The 19,425-nt window shown below is 41.3% G+C and overlaps 1 protein-coding gene across 2 annotated transcripts in view; it reads left to right on the top strand.

Moving 5' to 3' along the window:
* Nucleotides 1-14,686, top strand: part of CNR1 (cannabinoid receptor 1) — a 30,857-nt gene extending 16,171 nt beyond the window's left edge. For both annotated transcript variants that reach the window (XM_060419235.1, XM_004011281.4), the window contains exon 2: nt 9,120-14,686. In XM_060419235.1, coding sequence (XP_060275218.1) covers nt 9,183-10,601 — 1,419 coding nt within the window. In that variant the 5' untranslated portion in view covers nt 9,120-9,182 and the 3' untranslated portion in view covers nt 10,602-14,686. The remainder of the gene's footprint in view (nt 1-9,119) is intronic.
* Nucleotides 14,687-19,425: the final 4,739 nt, after the last annotated feature.

Consider the following 19,425-nt stretch of genomic DNA (forward strand, 5'->3'; position numbering starts at 1 on the left):
ATAATATATGGCAAAGAGTCATTATACTAAGTAATGATAACAATAATTAATATTTATTACAGGCTTAAATTTTGTGCCAGGTACTATGTTAAATACTTTACATGCACATTTTCTTTCATTTAATTTTTAGAACAGTTCTATGATTGAGGCATCTTCCTCCACTTTTCCTCTTCCACTTCCTTCTTCCCATTTTACAGATGAAATAATGAGCCTTAGAAGGATTAACTACTTAACCAAATATAGCTCTGATACTAATCTTGGTTTACTAACTCTAATTCAATGTTCTGTTCATTACTAGTGCTTTGATTAGTTGGAATTAGTGGGGGAAAGTGGGCAGATGGTAGATTAGGGAGATGACCTACCATAATGATTAAAAGCAACTCGAGACCTGTGATATCCAGTATGATAGCCACTAGCCACATGTAACTGTTAAGCACTTGAAGTATGGTTAGTTCCATGTGTGTTAGTCACTCAGTCATGTCCAACTCTTTGTGACCCATGGGCTGTAGCCCACCAGGATCCTCTGTCCATGCAATTATTCAGGCAAGAATACTGGAGTGGGCTGCCATTTCCTTCTCCAGAGGATATTCCAGACCCAGAGGTGGAACCCGCGTCTCCTGCATTGGCAGGCAGATTCTTAACTGTCTGAACCACCAGAGAAGTCCAAAGCTTCTTATTTAACATGAGTTCCGCATGTTGAAAGGAAAATATTTTGGATGCATTGGGTTAAATAAAATATACCATTAAGATTAATTTCACATTTTACCTTTTTCTTTTTACCCTTGATCAGTTCAGTTCAGTTCAGTTGCTCAGTCATGTCTGACTCTTTGCAACCCCATGGACTGCAGCACGCCAGGCCTTCCTGTCCATCACCAACTCCCGGAGCTTACTCAACTCATGTTCATTGAGTCGGTGATGGCATCCAACCACCTCATCCTCTGCCATCCCCTTCTCCTCTCACCTTCAATCTTTCCCAGCATAGGATCTTTTCTAATGAGTCAGTTCTTCACATCAGGTGGCCAAAGTATTGGAGTTTCAGTTTCAACATCAGTCCTTCCAATGAACACTCAGGACTGATTTCCTTTAGGATGGACTTGTTGGATCTCCTTGCAGTCCAAGGGACTCTCAAGAGTCTTCTCCAACACCACAGTTCAAAAGCACCAATTCTTTGGTGCTCAGCTTTCTTCATAGTCCAACTCTCACAACCATACATGACTACTGGAAAACCATAGCCTTGACTAGACGGACCTTAGTTGGCAAAGTAATGTCTCTGCTTTTCAATATGCTGTCTAGATTGGTCATAACTTTCCTTCCAAGGAGAAAGCATCTTTTAATTTCGTGACTGCAGTCACCATCTGCAGTGATTTTGGAGCCCAAAAAAATAAAGTCTGACACTGTTTCCACAGTTTCCCCATCTATTTCCCATGAAGTAATGGGACCGGATGCCATGATCTTCATTTTCTGAATGTTGAGCTGTAAGCCAACTTTTTCACTCTCCTCTTTCACTTTCATCAAGAGGCTCTTTAGTTCTTCTTCACTTTCTGCCATAAGGGTGGTGTCATCTGCATATCTGAGGTTATTGATATTTCTCCCAGAAATCTTGATTCCAGCTTGTGCTTCATCCAGTACAGCATTTCTCATGATGTACTCTGCATATAAGTTAAATAATCAGGGTGACAATATATAGCCTTGATGTACTCCTTTTCCTATTTGGAACCAGTCTGGTCCAGTTCTAACTGTTGCTTCCTGACCTGCATACAGATTTCTCAAGAGGCAGGTCAGGTGGTCCGGTATTCCCATCTCTTTTAAGAATTCTCCAGTTTGTGGTGATCCACACAGTACCCTTAATACTGGAAAGTTAAAAATTGCCTGTGTGGCTTGCATTCCATTTTTATGGGCCAGCATTGCTCTAGAACCAGAACATCTGATTTCATTCGGGCCCTGCCACCCATCAGCTGTGTGAATGGCAAGTTACTTACCCTCTCTGTGCCTTCCATCTACAAAATGGAGATGATGTGGCGTCTACTTTTCATCAGAAACTCAGAGGACCACCCACACATAATAAGCTCTCCGTATGTGCTTAAACGGAGAAGGCAATGGCATCCCACTCCAGTACCTGGAAACTCCAGTTTTCTTTCCTGGAAACTCCCATGGATGGAGGAGCCTAGGCTGCAGTCCATGGGGTCTCGAAGAGTCAGACATGACTGAGCGACTTCACTTTCATTTTTCACTTTCATACATTGGAGAAGAAAATGGCAGCCCACTCCAGCATTCTTACCTGGAGAATCCCAGGGACAGAGGAACCTAGTAGGCTGCCGTCTATGGGGTCGCAGAGAGTCAGACACGACTGAAGCAACTTAGCAGCAGCAGCATGTGCTTAAAAAGTCAGCAAGTCTTAGTGGTCTGCCTGCTTATAGAGGCCAAGGAGGAGGAATCCAGGGTAAGTCTAGGATGTGAACTTGGGCGTCTGGAAAGATTATTCATAGTACGGTAAGAAATATGAAAAATGACACAGCTGCATTATTTGTGATAGTGGGAGATGATAAATAACCTAAATCTGCCTCTGTAGAAGGCTGGTCGCATTCATCTAACAGGTACTCAAGGCAGCTGCTGGATGAGGAGGGAGGTTTTGTGTACTGCTGTGGAACTGTCTTCATGTACACTTTTAAAATCAACATGCAAAACACTGTATGTATTAGTGTTGGTCAAAACGAAAATAAAGAGGGAATAGATGTGTATGTATTTGCTTGACTATTCTTGGAATATCTCTGGAATGAGTACCAAGAAATGTCTCTAAAGAAAACTGGTTGATTGGAACATTGGAAAGGGAGAGGTTAGGCTGATTCTTTGCTGTATGTCCCTTTGTACATTTTGAATTATATGAGTGGAATGTGTACATAAAAATAGTCAGAATTTCAAAGAAATTAGTTTTTAATTAGGCAATGTGAAGGGAGAATTAGTTACTTGAGAGAAGATGACTTATCGGATGAAGGTCTTGGACTGGCCCCAAGTAGCTGCTTAGAAATGCTGGGCTCAGGCTTGGGTATTCAGGCCAAGTGTCCATTGAATTAATTACCTTTCTCTCTTTTAATTTTAAGAAACGGCAAATATATATTTTTTAAATCACGGCTTTTATGCATCAGTAAAATTCAACTGCCACCATATTAGCTTTGTGGGAGGATGTCTAAGGGAGCCCAGCTTCCCCCATCCCCCTCCTTCACCTGCTATCATGTTGTCAGGCTGGTGAGTCACATAAAAAAATAAAAAGACACCAGTCCTGTTTTTGGAAAGCACATTCTAGTTATGGAAATAAATATGTAAACTCATGAGAGAATGGTGTAATAAAGTCTATAATAGAAGGGTAAATTGGGAGAACTACTTCTGTCTGGAGGGAAGGGCAGGTCAAGGAGGTCTCAGAAAGATAAGCTAACGGAGACCTTGGAAATGAGTATTTCAGACAGAGGGAGGGGTAGGAGGAAGGGAGGCAGGTGTGTAGGGTGATTCAAGGAGCAGGGAGCCATCTCCTAGGACAGTGCACTTTGTGTTTTAAGTATGGGTGGGAGTTGAGAAGCAAAAGCGAGATTTGAGGATGTGCCAGGGCCATTAACAGCTCTCACAGATTATAGCGCTCTTCTCTGTCCCTCCTGTTATATGGATACTTTCATATGTGAGTGGAGTTGTTCAGCAAATGTAAATTTGCACAAAGAGCGAAGCTGACTCAAAAGTTGTGGCCCAATGCTGGGCGCACGTAGGGTGTTTTCTGGAAGAACTGAGGCTGTGAGAAAGGACATGACAGACAGATGGCTGAACAGGGAACCTGAGGAAACTTGAGAGTGAGCAGGTGGAGCCAGGCTAAGATGGGAACTCAGGAGAGACTTGACGAGGGGAATCAAGAAGCAGTGGGCAGCCATTATGGCTGTTGGACCTCAGTCTTCTATTTCTGATCCTTTATAGCCTCCACAGCTAGCCTGCCTCCCTGGGACACTTGATTGGGCTTTACCAGACTCTCAGTGCACATTGGGTGTCCCTGTGCGGTCCGTGCACTTGTGCTCCTGCCTCTGGTCAAGTCATTCCCAGCCCCCATGTGCCTTGCCCTATGCCAGTGTGGGAAGGAGTACAGAGCCAGCTCAGAAAAGGAGCTAGCTGTAAGCTCCTGAGTTATGCCAGAATTTAACCGTGGAGGATTTAGGGCCATTGATCCAGTGGTGTCTCCATACTGTCAGTACAGGTTACACTGGGATCACACTAAAGGGCTACAGGAACATGAAGGGGTGAAGGGAGACCTCCTGACTTACCTGTCATACTTAACTTTGTTCACTGTCTGATAAAACACTGCGGATATTCTTGCTAACCACTATCTAGCCAAAGCTTCCTATGTATATTTAGGCTAGGTAATCATTACATGGGGCTTCCCTTGTGGCTCAGAGGATAAAGAATCTCCTTGCAATGTGAGAGACCCGGGTTAGATCCCTGGATCAGGAAGATCCCCTGGAGAAAGAAGTGGCAACCCACTCCAGTATTCTTGCCTGAAAAATCCCATGGACAGAGAAGCCTGGTGGGCTACAGTTCATGGGGTCTCAAAGAGTTGGACACAACGGAGCAACTAACACAATCATTATGCAGGCAGCTTTCATTTAAAATATCAAAGTCAAGTTAAGTCACCTCAGTCGTGTCCAGCTCTTTGTAACCCTACGAACTGTAGCCCCTTAGGCTCCTCTGTCCATGGGATTCTCCAAGCAAGAATACTGGAATGGGTTGCCATACCCTCCTCCAGGGGATCTTCCCAACCCAGGGATTGGTCCTTGAGTCTCTTATGTCTCCTGCATTGGCAGGAGAGTTCTTTATCACTAGCGCTATCTGGGAAGCCCTAAAATATCAACAACCTCATCTAACAGAGCATTTTTCTAGCACATATGGATTGGGTAGCGATTTAGGTAAGATACCTTGATTCAAGCTACATGCTTTATTCCCATCATGATTGGGAGAATCTGTCCCTCACCTTTTCCTTTTCTGAAATACGTATATTCAACCAACCAACATATGTAGGGTCCCCTTCTATACAGTAGGCATTACACTATATGCTGTGGGTAAACACTAAGATAAAATTCCTTCCCTCAGTGAGCTTACTGTCTATTGGGTAGGAGGGGCAAAACATATGCAAACACAGAGAAATGTTAGACTATTAAGTAAATGCTGTGACAGAACTCTATTTGAATATTCTAGGAGGCCCAAAGAGGGTACTTCCTCTGATCATGGGAGCTGTAGGAGGTGGTGACATCAAATTGCAGGAAAGGACTTGACCAGATGGAGGAAGGGAAAGGATGTTTGCTCAGAGGTATATGGAAAGCGGTGGTAACTAATGCACCAAGTTGAAAAGCAGTAGACTTGCTGTGTTCATGGAGCCAAATTAACCTGGTGCAAGTGGCAAGTCCAGAAGTGGTGAGAGGAGCGTTGAAGAGACAGGCAGGGCTTAGATGACCTTGGGAAAGAAGCCTTTTACTAGACTTTGTCCTGTGGGTAATAGGGATGATGGTGGAGATCTTTCCTGCTTAGGGGGAACAGAAGGTAGAGAACGCTGGGCACAGGGAGTGAGAGTCAGATCTGAAAGGCACTCAGCTGGGCCTACACAGAAGGCAGAGAGAAGAGCTGTGTTGGATGGTCTGGAGAGCATGAACCTGAAAGGGAAACCTTGTGAATGAATTTGAACTTGGTCTTTAGGGCAAACAGGTTGAAACGGGAGTAGCGTAATCAACTACCTATTTTATGAAGATTCCCACAGCAGCTATTTGGGAAGTGGTCAAAAGGGGATTGGTTCAGAGAAAGGCAGGAAAACCAGCCGTGAAGATGGTGCTCAGGTTCTTGTGAGCTGTGATGGTGGCCTGGACATAGAGGTGGCAGAAAGTGGGGAGTTGAGCCACATGTAGCACACTGAGCCTATTCCCAGTTACTAAACAAACAGTGAGAAGCACTTCAGGACACTTAAGGTAGTCATTAAAATGGTTTTCTCTGCCTCTGTCTACACCCACATTAAGTCCACTTACCCTTGGTGTAGACATCCTCGTTTGGGGGAAGCCGCCTTCAACCCCTAGACTGCTGCTCCCGTAGCATCGTGCATGTGCTTGACCGTAGCTGTCACCATGCTTTCTCATGCTTGCAGGGTCAGCGGGCTGCTCCTCTACTACGCTGAGCTTCATGTAGTCAGGGGCTCCTCCTGGCTACTGTGCTGTTCCTAGTGCCTCATACAGTCCCTGGCATGTAGTGGGTGCTCCATGATTTGTTGGATGGATGAATAAATGAGTTATTAGTTCAGATATAGGTGGGATCTCTGTATTTAACTAGAAGATTAATACTTTTTTTCAACAGGGGAACAATTTTTATTATTTATTTTTAAACATTTTTAAATTTTATTGGCATATAGTTGCTTTACAATGATGTGTTTCTACTGTATAGTAAAGTGAATCACACACACACACACATATTCCGCCCCCCCTCCTCAACTTTGGATTTCCTTCAGCATTTTAATCAGATCCAAGTTAATGACTATCTTTCCCTTCCTCAATACTGTATTATATATTTGGGAACACAAAAAAATACTTCCTCAATACTGTATTATATATTTCGGAACACAATTAGTAAGTAAAATATTGACTTTCATGATTTTTGAAATGAGGATAGATATCACTTTGTATTTCTAATGTTGGTTGTTGGTTTCAGTCACTAAGTTGTGTCTGACTCTTCCAACTCCATGGACTGTAGCCTGCCAGGCTCTTCTGTCCATGGGATTCTCCAGGCAAGAATACTAGAGTGGGTTGCCATTTCCTTCTCCAGGGGATCTTCCTGACCCAGGAATTGAACCCAGGTCTCCTGCACTGCAGGCAGATTCTTTACCAACTGAGCTACGAATAGTTCTTCTTTATATTGAGGTCATTAGCATTGAACATTATGTTTGTTTCAGGACTATGACATCATTATTTAACTCTCTCACTTGTCTTGATGTGGCCCTTTTATGGTTTGTTGTGAAGTGCCATTCCGCTGGTTTTCAACTCTTTTTCAGAGGGAATTGTTCCATTTGTAGCTATAGATATGGTGGCTCTGTGGTAGGAGGAGCATTCAAGATCTTTCTACACTGCCATCTTGGGCTGCCCTCAGTATTTTCTTTTCAATATTTTTTTAATTGTGGTAAAAGTCACATAATATAAAACATACTCCTTTAACCATACTCACCTGTGCAATTCAGTGGCACTAAGTACATTCACATTGTTGTACAACTCTCACCATCGTTCATCTCCCAAATTTTTCACCTTCCTAAACTGAAATTCTGTCACCATTTAAAACTAACTCCCCATGCCTGCTTCCCACCCACTGATCCCCCATTCCCCGGCATCTACCAATGTACTTTCTAACTGTGAATTTGACTATTCTAGGTACCTCATATAAGCAAAATCAGACAGTATTTGTGTGCACTTACTGTATATTGTGGACTTCCCTCAGTATTTCAAATAATTTTTATAAGCTAAAGAGCTTAAAAGCCACATTTTAAACAAACATTTATAAATAGTGAAACAAATTCTCTGACCATTTATTTTGAAACAGAACCAAATTGCCCAGCTGAGAACTGAAGAGCCCTGAAAATCAACCCTTCCTCTCAGCCATCCTTATTAGCAGTGTTATCCACTTAGAAAGCTTTGGACAATCAAGCCTGTCTCCCATCCTCCAGTGTGTGCTGGTATCACCCCACCACTGGTGGCGGTCACTCTCTGGAAGCACAGTTTCGTGAGCCTCAGTGCAAGTTTGCCCTTCATAACATTTTTCTTGGCTGGTGTAGACATTCTAGAAGTGCACCTCAGGCGCAGTTCAAACGTCTTCTCTGGGTGAGGAAACTTGCCCCATGGAGTCAGAGCTAGAACCTGGGTCTTCCTATCATGGCCGCATGCTTCCTGTAGTTCGCAGCAATGTCTTCCTCTGCCTTTATACTCAACACATAGGCCCTCCAACTCAATCCTTGACCTACACTCTTGTTCTTTGGTTGTCTTATATGCTTGGTCTTACCTGTGTGACACGGCAGTCAAGTCTTCAAGAGCAGAGCTTGTGTGACATGTGGTTACTCTACCACACCAACATCAGGACACTGTGTGTGTGTGTGTGTGTGTGTACATGTGTGTGTGAGAGAGAGTAGGGGCCAGGTGGCAGACACTCCCTAATACAACTGAAATGCAGCCACTCCCAAGGTACATTACCTTCACTTGACAACCAGGCCCTGGAGAGCCACATGGGACTCACACAGTGATTCAAGTCTGGAGAGCTTACAAAATGAAAGATATGGATGTGTTGGATGTGTGCTCGACCTCATCAACTTCAGACAGCTTTTCTTGTTTGTTTGTTTTTTTTTTAAATTTTAATTATGTGTTTATTTTTATTATTGTATATTTTTCTGTACATTAATCAAGAGCATGGCTTCATTTTTATTTAATTTTTTTTCACGGAGCAGTGAGCTTGTGGAATCTTAGCTCCCCTACCAGGGATAAAACTGGCACCCTTGTCAGTGAAAGCATGGGGTCCTAACCGCTGGATTGCCAAGGAATTCTCTAGGCAGAATTTCTTTTTCAGCTAAGGAATTGACTCGACTTGTTGACTGAATTGGTTAAAGGATTTTACCTATGTTTGAGACAGGAATGAAATAACATGTAGGTACACAGTTGGGATGTTTACAATCATCTGTGGGGATTTTTTGTTGGTTGTTGTTGTTCAGCTGCTCAGTCATGTCCGACTCTGTGATTCCATGGACTGCAGCACACCAGGCTTCCCTGTCCTTCACTGTCTCCCAGGGAGTGTGCTCAAACTCATGTCTGTTGAGTCAATGATGACATCCAACCATCTCATCCTCTGTCACCCCTTTCTCCTGCTCTCAATCTTCCCTAACATCAGTTGATGGTGTGTTTTAATTCTCCCAGTTCCATGATTGGCTAAGGATTATACCTATATTTAGAGATAGGAATAAATTAACATGAGGGTACATTGTTGGGATGTTCACAGATGTTTGGGGGGATTTTTTGTGGTTGGTATGTTTTAATTCTCCTGGTTCTCTCACCATTCAGCTTATCTGTTTTCCCTCCCATCAGGGTCCCCCGCTCAGGGGCTCTTTCTCAGTCATTGTGTGTGTGGCCTGATTGAAGACGGAGGGGATGAAGTCCATCCTCGACGGCCTGGCAGATACCACCTTCCGAACCATCACCACAGACCTCCTGTACGTGGGTGCCAATGACATTCAGTACGAAGATATCAAAAGCGACATGGCATCCAAATTAGGGTACTTCCCACAGAAATTTCCTCTGACTTCCTTCAGGGGAAGTCCCTTCCAAGAAAAGATGACTGCAGGGGACAGCCCTCAGCTGGTCCCAGCAGACCAGGTGAACCTCACCGAATTTTACAACAAGTCCCTGTCCTCCTACAAGGAGAATGACGAGAACATTCAGTGCGGGGAGAACTTTATGGACATGGAGTGCTTCATGATCCTGAACCCCAGCCAGCAGCTGGCCATCGCCGTGCTGTCCCTCACGTTGGGCACCTTCACGGTCCTGGAGAATCTGCTGGTGCTGTGCGTCATCCTCCACTCCCGCAGCCTCCGCTGCCGGCCCTCTTACCACTTCATCGGCAGCCTGGCGGTCGCCGATCTCCTGGGGAGCGTCATCTTCGTCTATAGCTTTGTCGACTTCCATGTGTTCCACCGCAAAGACAGCCCCAACGTGTTTCTGTTCAAACTGGGTGGGGTCACGGCCTCGTTCACGGCCTCGGTGGGCAGCCTGTTCCTCACGGCCATCGACAGGTACATATCGATTCACAGGCCCCTGGCCTATAAGAGGATCGTCACAAGGCCCAAGGCTGTGGTGGCGTTTTGCCTAATGTGGACCATCGCGATTGTGATCGCTGTGCTGCCCCTGCTAGGCTGGAACTGCAAGAAACTGCAATCCGTGTGCTCAGACATTTTCCCTCTCATCGACGAGACCTACCTGATGTTCTGGATCGGGGTCACCAGCGTGCTATTGCTGTTCATCGTGTATGCCTACATGTACATCCTCTGGAAGGCGCACAGCCACGCTGTCCGCATGATCCAGCGTGGTACCCAGAAGAGCATCATCATCCACACGTCCGAAGACGGCAAGGTGCAGGTGACGCGGCCCGACCAAGCCCGCATGGACATTCGGCTGGCCAAGACCCTGGTCCTGATCCTGGTGGTTTTGATCATCTGCTGGGGCCCTCTGCTCGCGATCATGGTATACGACGTCTTTGGGAAGATGAACAAGCTCATTAAGACGGTGTTTGCGTTCTGCAGCATGCTCTGCCTGCTGAATTCCACAGTGAACCCCATCATCTATGCTCTGCGGAGCAAGGACTTGAGACATGCTTTCCGGAGCATGTTCCCCTCCTGCGAAGGCACCGCACAGCCTCTTGATAACAGCATGGGGGACTCGGACTGCCTGCACAAACACGCCAACAATGCAGCCAGCGTCCACAGGGCCGCGGAGAGCTGCATCAAGAGCACGGTCAAGATCGCCAAGGTGACCATGTCTGTGTCCACGGACACGTCTGCCGAGGCTCTGTGAGCCAGACACTTCCCTGGCTGCACAGAAAAAAAAAAAATTCTCTCTCTCTCTCTTTTTTTAAAGCTCGAAACCCAGAAGCGTCTGTCCTCTCATCGGTTATATTTTTTTAAGTTGACCACACTCAGTGAAAAGGTGATTTTCACCATGATCAGTTATCAGTTCTGTAACGTTTCTATAGTGTAGGTCCTCAAACTCAGTTCTCTGGAGGTTTACAGGGAAGAGAGCCTGTGGCTTCAGGGACTGGAAGGTCCTTGCAGACTCTCAATGAAATAAGAGAGACACTTTCGGCTACACAGTTGAAAGCCCAAGTACACATAGAAAAAGGCCATTAAATGAGTAATGCCTTTGTAATCACAACTTTCATTATAATGTGAAATGTACTTGTCCAGAAATATCAGAGATACTTCTGATATCTGAGAGATCTCCATTTTTACAAGAGTTTTAGGACTAAAGTAGAGCTATTTTGTGACATGCAGTGTGTCCTGTGAGATGTGTATTAGTGTTTACTATGTGTTATTTATATTTGTCTAGTTCAGCGAAACTGCAAGGTGGGCTTCTATGAGACCAATGGAACCTAAGCAGTGGATATACGCCAATGAGACCACTTTTTAAAGCATTATTGCCCATTATCTAACTTTAGAAACCTTAATATTTTTTCAAAAATCTCTATTAAAATTTGACATTGAAATAACCATAAAGTTTTATTTTTCTGTTAATCCAACAAGAAGAATTTTAAGACTGTCCAAAGTCTTGAGCAGAACTCATTGACACTTAAAATTTTCTTAGTCCTGCATTTTCATACGAGGACTCGTATTATCTTCTGGACTCTAACTGTTCTGCTGGGTGATGGATTACAGGCAGAACAAAAGAGAGATGATGTATTGACTTTTGGCTGACATCACTGACTTTCTTTAGTCTTTAACTCTTACTGGACCTCTTAAGACAGCATGTGTCAATCTTAATGTAAGTTGTTAGCACTGTGCAATCGCTGTTTACTTGAAGAGTACTGCATCCTTATATTCCAGGTTTAAGTAGATTTCATGCCTGGGTGGCCAAACAACAGTCTTCATTTTTTCTTAATTGAAAAGAAGTATTGTCTGGATCAGTAAAATTCTACTGTATGTGTGAATATAAATGTGTGTATGTGTGTGATTCTATCCTGTAACTGTTCTAGTAATGTCTTAAAGTGAGAAAACTGTGACCATGTGTACGCTGTTCCCCTTGCTGCACTCTCACACATGAATTCAGTTTCTAAAATTGAGTTCTTCTGGAAATCTTGTTGATAAAAACACTGACCATAAACCTTCAGAACCCTCCCCCTTTGAAACTGGATCAAGTGTTACTAAACTGACTTTTAGATATTTCATAAGACCAGTGTTTAGCAAGGAATCATTGATCATGAACACTCAAGTCACAGTCTGTATAGTGTTCATGTCAGGAAATGGAAGTGTTTTGGTTTCTGATTGCCTAATGTTGATTAAGTCCATGGAAATGTAAGTCATTATAAGGGAAGTGGTTCTAAAAGAAAGAAGAAAACCCAGTAGTAACACAGTTTAGTTGTATGTGTAGGCAGCGAGATCCCAGTTTAAGTAGCTCTATACCTTGCTCACTGGAGTGAGACTACCAGATCTGGCTCATGTGGTAAGAAGGCCAATCAGACAGCAAGTGAGACAGAAAAGGGCAGTGAGAAGCTGCCTTGGGATGGAGGCCTGGACGTCATGTGGTTGCTTCTGTGCTTCAAGCAGATGCCCTTGGTGACAACCCAGCACCTGGCTTTGCCTGTATAGGTTTGGGCTAAGGGAGAGGCTCTCCTCTTCTCCTGGTTAGCCAGAGGTGCTAAGGCATAAAGACGAACATGGCTTGCTTACTTCTTATGCTCCAGTTTCATCCTCAGTGGTACCATGGGTGCTCCGAATTAGGCCCTTTATCAGTAAGCATTGATAGTGCTTAAGAAGCCATTCGACACTGACAAATTTTGCTTGCAGACTACCTTTTCCCCAAATGGATAAAATGTAGCTTTTGCATAGCCTGCATAGGCCTGCATAGCCTGAAGTAAAGTGGAGAGCTAGCTAATCTGGTGATTGCTAGCTATGTGGTACCCAAGCAGCCTGATGGGGCAATGTGGTTTCCTGCAGTATAAGGCCAAGTATGGCTTGTGGACCAAGCTGAGATGCTTTTAATTGTCTGTACAGCTTGAATCTGCCTGCTGGTTCCTTCACTTTATGTCTCTGTCATATACAGATGAGGGCTCAGGGTGCTAGAGGATTAATAAGATCTCTTTAGAAAGACAAAAGATTATTTATGAAAAAACTCACCAGGGTTCCTAGTTTCCATTGAAGAGTTTGCCACTCTTTAGTCCCAAATTACCCTGAAGATGAATCCACATATCTCTGAGCTCACCAGGCGATACCAATGCTCTTTCACAGCTACGAAGACCTGGTGAAGATGAAATTCTTGTTATTGGTAGAAAAATTTGAGGATTCATTTTTGAAACTGTATTTGTGTGTATGCAAAGTAGATTTTATAGTGTGTTGTGCTTACAAGATCTTAATCATATATAATCAATTAAGGGACAATGGGGCTGACAGCACTAAACTTGGTGCTTATTGATATTCTAAGAAATATCTGTGAAATATCATCCAGTGTGTGTTATGCCACCTTCATTTTAAAACATTTAAATGAGTTTGATTCACTCTGACACTTTTAATATCACTTCCTAACCCAAGTGACTCAAATGCTCTTCCCAATGAATATACTCATTAGAATTATTATTCATTAGTATCATTCATTAATTAGTCCCTTAATGAGATCTATTGATTTAAATATAATTTAGATTTCAGTACATTTTATAAGGTCTAGCTTCAGAGTTATCTTCTTTCCTCTGAGGCTGACATATGGGTCCTGACCATGCATTTCACCATCATATATGTCTTCAGAAAGGGCCAAATTGCCAACCTGTTTGGTTTCTTCAGAGTAATGATGAATCGTTCAATCCCAGACCCATAGTTTCATTTAGAAAAAGAGGGCTGTCTCCAAGAACCCTTACTTTTCCATTACATAGGAAATAAGTGTAAAAGAAACATGGATCTGGAAGAAGCTACAGACATATGCCTACACTTGAGATGATCCCCAAGATTCCCTATCACTTTGAGTCCAAGTGGCATTAAGTGTAATGGAATTGTGGCTGCCTAAACCCACACAGCAGGAAAAGGCCCAACCTCCAGATGAGAATTAGACCCTTGATCAGTAGCATTCTAGTTACTGTCTTGTTGATTAATTTCTGCCATCTTATGTCTGTAAAAGAGACCACCAATATCATGCGCAAAATTAGATTTCTTACAATCTTAACTGTATATTTGTATGATATTTTAAAATCTCCTAAATGCTGGGCAATGGTTATTAACAATTGTCTTGCACTGGCCTTCTGATGAAACGTTAACAATGCCTACTGTAATATAGACAAAACATTTTATCTACTGATTTGGGCTGAATGTATGTAAATAGGTTTTCAAAAAGTCAGATGTTTAAGCAGTGGCCTACAAATCAGTAATTTTCAGATAGGACAGTTTCTTTACACTGCTGTGGCATCCTAAAAGCTATCTTCACATCAACTTAGTGTACTAGGCCTGCTGGGGATGATCGGCATCCCCAAGGAAGGAAACCTTTTCTTGTAATAATATGAATCAAGATACCAGATGATCTGGATTCTTATTTCCAATGTTTCAAGTGGAAAACATAGCTCTTTCTTGTCTGTAAATCAAACATGATTACTTTTCCTCTTAGAGAAATACTGTATTGTTAGATGTTTGTTGAGCTGGTAACATCCTTGCAACCGCTGCAATATCTTTGTTAGTAATAAAACTTTGTACACAAGTACTAGTAAGATTGTTATTTAATGTAGCTTCAGTCATTAAATTACTATAGTGAAGTAGTACTTCTGTAATATTTACAATGTATTAAGCCCACACTATATTTTATTTCAGTGGTGTAATTAAATTGTTATTTATTCAAAGAGAAACATCCCATCATGTCTATTGTCCAAAGTTACTTGGAATCAAATAAAAATCCTAGATTATCACAAAGAACATACAGTGTCTTTGAATTCTGCCTTATTTCACTGTCTAATGTCAAAACACTTGAGGTTTAAGTTCTGAAAGATTGATTTGTTCCTCAAAAGCAAGGAAGACTCTATTTGAGAAATGAGCACAGATTAGATTGATAGAAAAAATGCAAAAAGCATTATTTACATAATAAAGGGAGAAGCCTGCCATACCTTTTTAAAATCATTATTTAATTAAAGAGTTTAATGATTTTGCACTAAGTTAAAGCAAATGTACTACTCATAATGTATAAATTAAGTCTGAACTTCATAGATTTAGTAAAATATATAAATCTAAAGGATTTATAACATCATATATCCTGAACCATGTGAAAAGATAATTACTTTTCAGCTTATTTATAAAAGCATATTTTTATTTGAACAGTAGGAGAAAATAGAAAATTTTATAATGAAGTAAAAAAGCATTACAATGTAGTTTTACATTATTACTGTCTGAAATAAAGTATGTTTGCAGTCAATTTTGAAAGAAGTTTTTAAATTTTTCAAATGATGAATTGACAAATGTTTGAAAATAGATCATCTTTATTTTTTAATAACTGTAATTAAAACTCTTCATTCTTCTCTTAGTAAGCATTGTAGTTAACTGCATGAGCTAAATGCTTCTAGCAAAGAGCAAATGACATGTGTTCTTAATTCTTAAATTTGGGGGCTTGAAGGGAATAAGATACTAGGTTGGTGCAAAAGTAACTGTGGTTTTTACATTGTTGAAATTTGCCATTTGATATTGGAATACATTCTTAATAAATGTGGTTATGTTACACATTATTTTAATGTGTATTTCTTGGTTTATTCTTTTTTTTGCTAATGACATCACTTGCTGTTTATTTTTATATTTATTTTAGACTATGGAAATGATATTAGACAAAAAGCAAATTTAAGTGATTTTCTTATATGAGTTCAAAATGGATTGTAAAGCAGTGGAGACAACTTGCAGCATCAACAATGTACTTGGCTCAGGAACTGCTCAGGAACATATAGTGCAGTGGTGGTTCAAGAAGTTTTGCAAAGTGGATGAGAGCCTTGAAGATGAGGAGTGCAGTGGCTGGCCATCAGAATTTGACAACAGTCGACTGAGAGCAATCATCGAAGATGATCCACTTAAAGCTACACGAGAAGCTGCCGAAGAACTCAACGTCAGCCACTGTATGGTCATTCGAAACGTTTAAAGCAAGTTGGAAAGGCAAAAAAGCTTGATAAGTGAGTGTCTCAAGAGCTGACCACAAATCAAAAAAAATTTTTTTGAAGTGTCATCTTCTCTTATTCCATGCAACAACAATGAACTGTTTCTCAATAGGATTGTGACGTGTGACGAAAAGTGGATTGTGTACCACAGCTGGCAATGACCAGCTCAGTGGCTGAACTGAGAAGAAACTCCAAAGCACCTCCCAAAGCCAAACTTGCACCCAAAATAGGTCATGGTCACTACTTGGTGGTCTGCTGTAGGGCTGATCCACTATAGCTTTCCGAATCCCAGTGAAACCATTATATCTGAGAAGTATATTCAGCAAATCAATGAGATGCACTGAAAACTGCAACGTCTGCAGCTGGCATTGGTCAACAGAATGGGCCCAATTCTTCTTCACAACACCCGACTGTATGTCACACAATCAATGCTTCAAAAGTTGAACAAGTTGGGCTATGAAGTTTTGCCTCATGCACCTTATTCACCTGACCTCTCACCTACTGACCTCTCACATCTGACTACCACTTCTTCAAGCATCTAGACAACTTTTTTGGCAGGCAAAATGCCGCCACAACCAGAAGGAGGCAGAAAATGCTTTCCAAGTTTGTCAAATCCCGAAGCATAGATTTTATACCACAGGAATAAACAAACATATTTCTTACTGGCAAAAATGTGTTGATTGTAATGGTTAATTTTGATTAATAAAGATGTGTTTGAGCCTAGTTATAATGATTTAAAATTCACAGTCCAAAACCACAATTACGTTTGCACCAACCTAATACCTATTTCAATATCTTCGTATAGCATCTTGAAACTCAAAACTGACCCCAATTAGTAAAATGCATTGCCACCTGTACTGAAATACAAATTAAGAATGATGTAGAAACAGAAAAACAATTGAGATACGCAAGAAACTCCACAATATGCCACTAGATGTTTCCAAATAGAAAAATTTCACCATCCCTTCTAGTATATTCTATGGTAAGTGTGACTCCTTGATAGAAGATGATAACATGTGAAGTTCTTGGTTCACTCTTGGAATATGGAAAGTGAGCAATAGACATTATCATTGTTCTTCAACTCTGTGTCCCTGGAATGTTGGTAAGGGAAATTTGGAGTGTACATTCTGATATGCTTAGGAGCCACGATATGTACAGAATGGGTATGTCTCTGAACCTTTCAGAAGTACTTGTTGGGCTACTTATGAGCTACTTCACAAATTTCTGGGTAAAGCTGAGTAATGAATATACAGGATTATAAAATATGTAGTTCCCTATGATATATCCAATGGGAAAGAGAGTGACAGGAAGGAATGACAAAAGGGATGAGTAATTAAAATATACAGATGCAATCTTATATTAAAAGCCAAATGAAATTCTGGGACTCCCCAGTATTAACAGCAGCACCTATTCATTGCTTTGAACATGGGTACTCAAATATTGGTAAAGCAATGGAATAATTTTTCTTTTAATTCTAAGTAATTACATTACTTGGAGAAAGAAATGCAGCACTTCAGTTGTTTACTCATTTATTTATTTTAGTATTTTTACTTTATTTATTTTTTTAAGAGATGCCTTTAATTGGCCATACCACGTGGCATGTGGGATCTTGTTCCCTGATGGGGGATCAAACCTGCACCCCCTGCAGTGAAAGCACAGAGTCCTAACCACTGGACACCAGGGAAGTACCCAGTTCTTTATTTTAATAATGATAATAACATAATTCTTAACTTGGGGTAAGTTTGATCCATTTGAAAATCTTCAAGCATTTCCTATCCAGCACGCCAATCTTTTTGGCTAACATCAGAATCATGACAAATGTCAAAAGCATGCAGCTCTGACAGAGGCAGCTATTGTGCTGTGAGAACACTGGAGAAGAAATCATTCGATCCAGGGTGTAGCACTGGATCAGTCACTTTAGTGCTATTTGGCCTTGGACTTGTTACAACCTCTGATATGGTTTTCTTATCAGTAAAAACGCCAGCTCTGAAAATATCAGTAGCATCAGACGATGTAAAGTGTTTTGAAAAGCTTTGAAAACTATGAAGAACTACACCAGCCCAAGTGTAAATTAACTCATGTTCAAATAATTCATTTTATTTTACTCAGTTATTGTCTATACCAATCCTTTAGCTAATAATCAAGAATAAAGAAGCTACATTTTGTGGTGCCTATGAGTGACAGGCATTACATCAGCACTTTATATTGACATGATGATATACATTCAGGAGCTGTAGTACGTATGCATTACTACCATCATATTACAGTTGTGAGAAGAAAGCTCAGTGAGGTAAAGAACACATAGAACTCAAGCCTTCTTGATTCTAAAGCCCATATTAATTTTATTAAACCACAATGCCTCTGCTTATCATCCATTCTTCACTGAAAGCCATATATTCCACAAGTATTCATCAAACACTTCCTCTGTGCTAGGAAATGGAAAGATGAAAACTTAACTTTTCTTATCAGAATGCCTAGTACAAATAACCCCCAAAGTTCTTGTGTTTTACAGCACACTTCCACATATGTAGGTGTGGATCTTGCCTAGGGTTACATGGATAGTTAGTAGTGAGTTGAATCTCTGGTAGTTCTGGTCCTTGGGCTCTGAACTCAGGATCTTTTCCTCTACATTGCAAGATTGTGTGGGGTGTGATCAGGTGCACCGTTCTAACCAGATATCTGCATTTTCCTTCCTTGGTTCTCCAGTCAGCAGCAGTTCAAAACTTTATCAAACCTGTTCTAGATATCAAAATAAATTTGTGTTCTTTATCACTTGCCTAGTATGAATCATCACTCACCTTGGGTAGCTGAAACAGTGACTGAGAAGTTTGGTTGATTTTATCCCTTGAGCTGGGTGCTACAAATATATTTCTGATCCCTCTTATAGTAGCTTATTTTCCCTAAGCTCTTTGGCCACTTCCTACCACACAGTTTTCATTTTAATTCTTTTAACTTAAAAAATGTGCTTTATTTTTAAGTTGTAAGAACAAGGCATCCAGGAAATAATACTCTATTAGTAAATGAAATGTAACTTGTTAAAATACAATTTAACAAGTATTTACTAAGAACTTATGTTGTCCTTGCAATGATAGTAATGGTTAGCATTATCTCACCTGTTTGGAGATGCAGCATCTCATTTAAACCTCTCAACTAACCTGTGAAGTACTACTGGGTTGGCCAAAAAATTCATTTGGGTTTTCCGAAACATCCTACAGAAAAAAACATGAATGAACTTTTTGGCCAACCCAAGATCATTATCCCCACTGGACAGATAGTAACCTGCCCGAGTTCACATAGCCAGTGAGTGGTAGAGATCAGATTGGCTCTTAGCTCCTTCTGAGGGGCTGAGTTACTAAGCTGATTGCCTTAAGCCAATCTCCATTTAGCATACTGTGGCATGCATTTCTTCAATTCAAACAATGTTTATTGACTATCTACCATGACAAGTCCTCAAATTATTTAAGATCTAATGAAAGAAGGTGAACACTTAAACAGACGACCTCAGTTTCGAAGAGTTTTGTT

The sequence above is a fragment of the Ovis aries genome, chromosome 8 (assembly GCF_016772045.2).
Source record: "Ovis aries strain OAR_USU_Benz2616 breed Rambouillet chromosome 8, ARS-UI_Ramb_v3.0, whole genome shotgun sequence".
Taxonomy (NCBI): domain Eukaryota; kingdom Metazoa; phylum Chordata; class Mammalia; order Artiodactyla; family Bovidae; genus Ovis; species Ovis aries.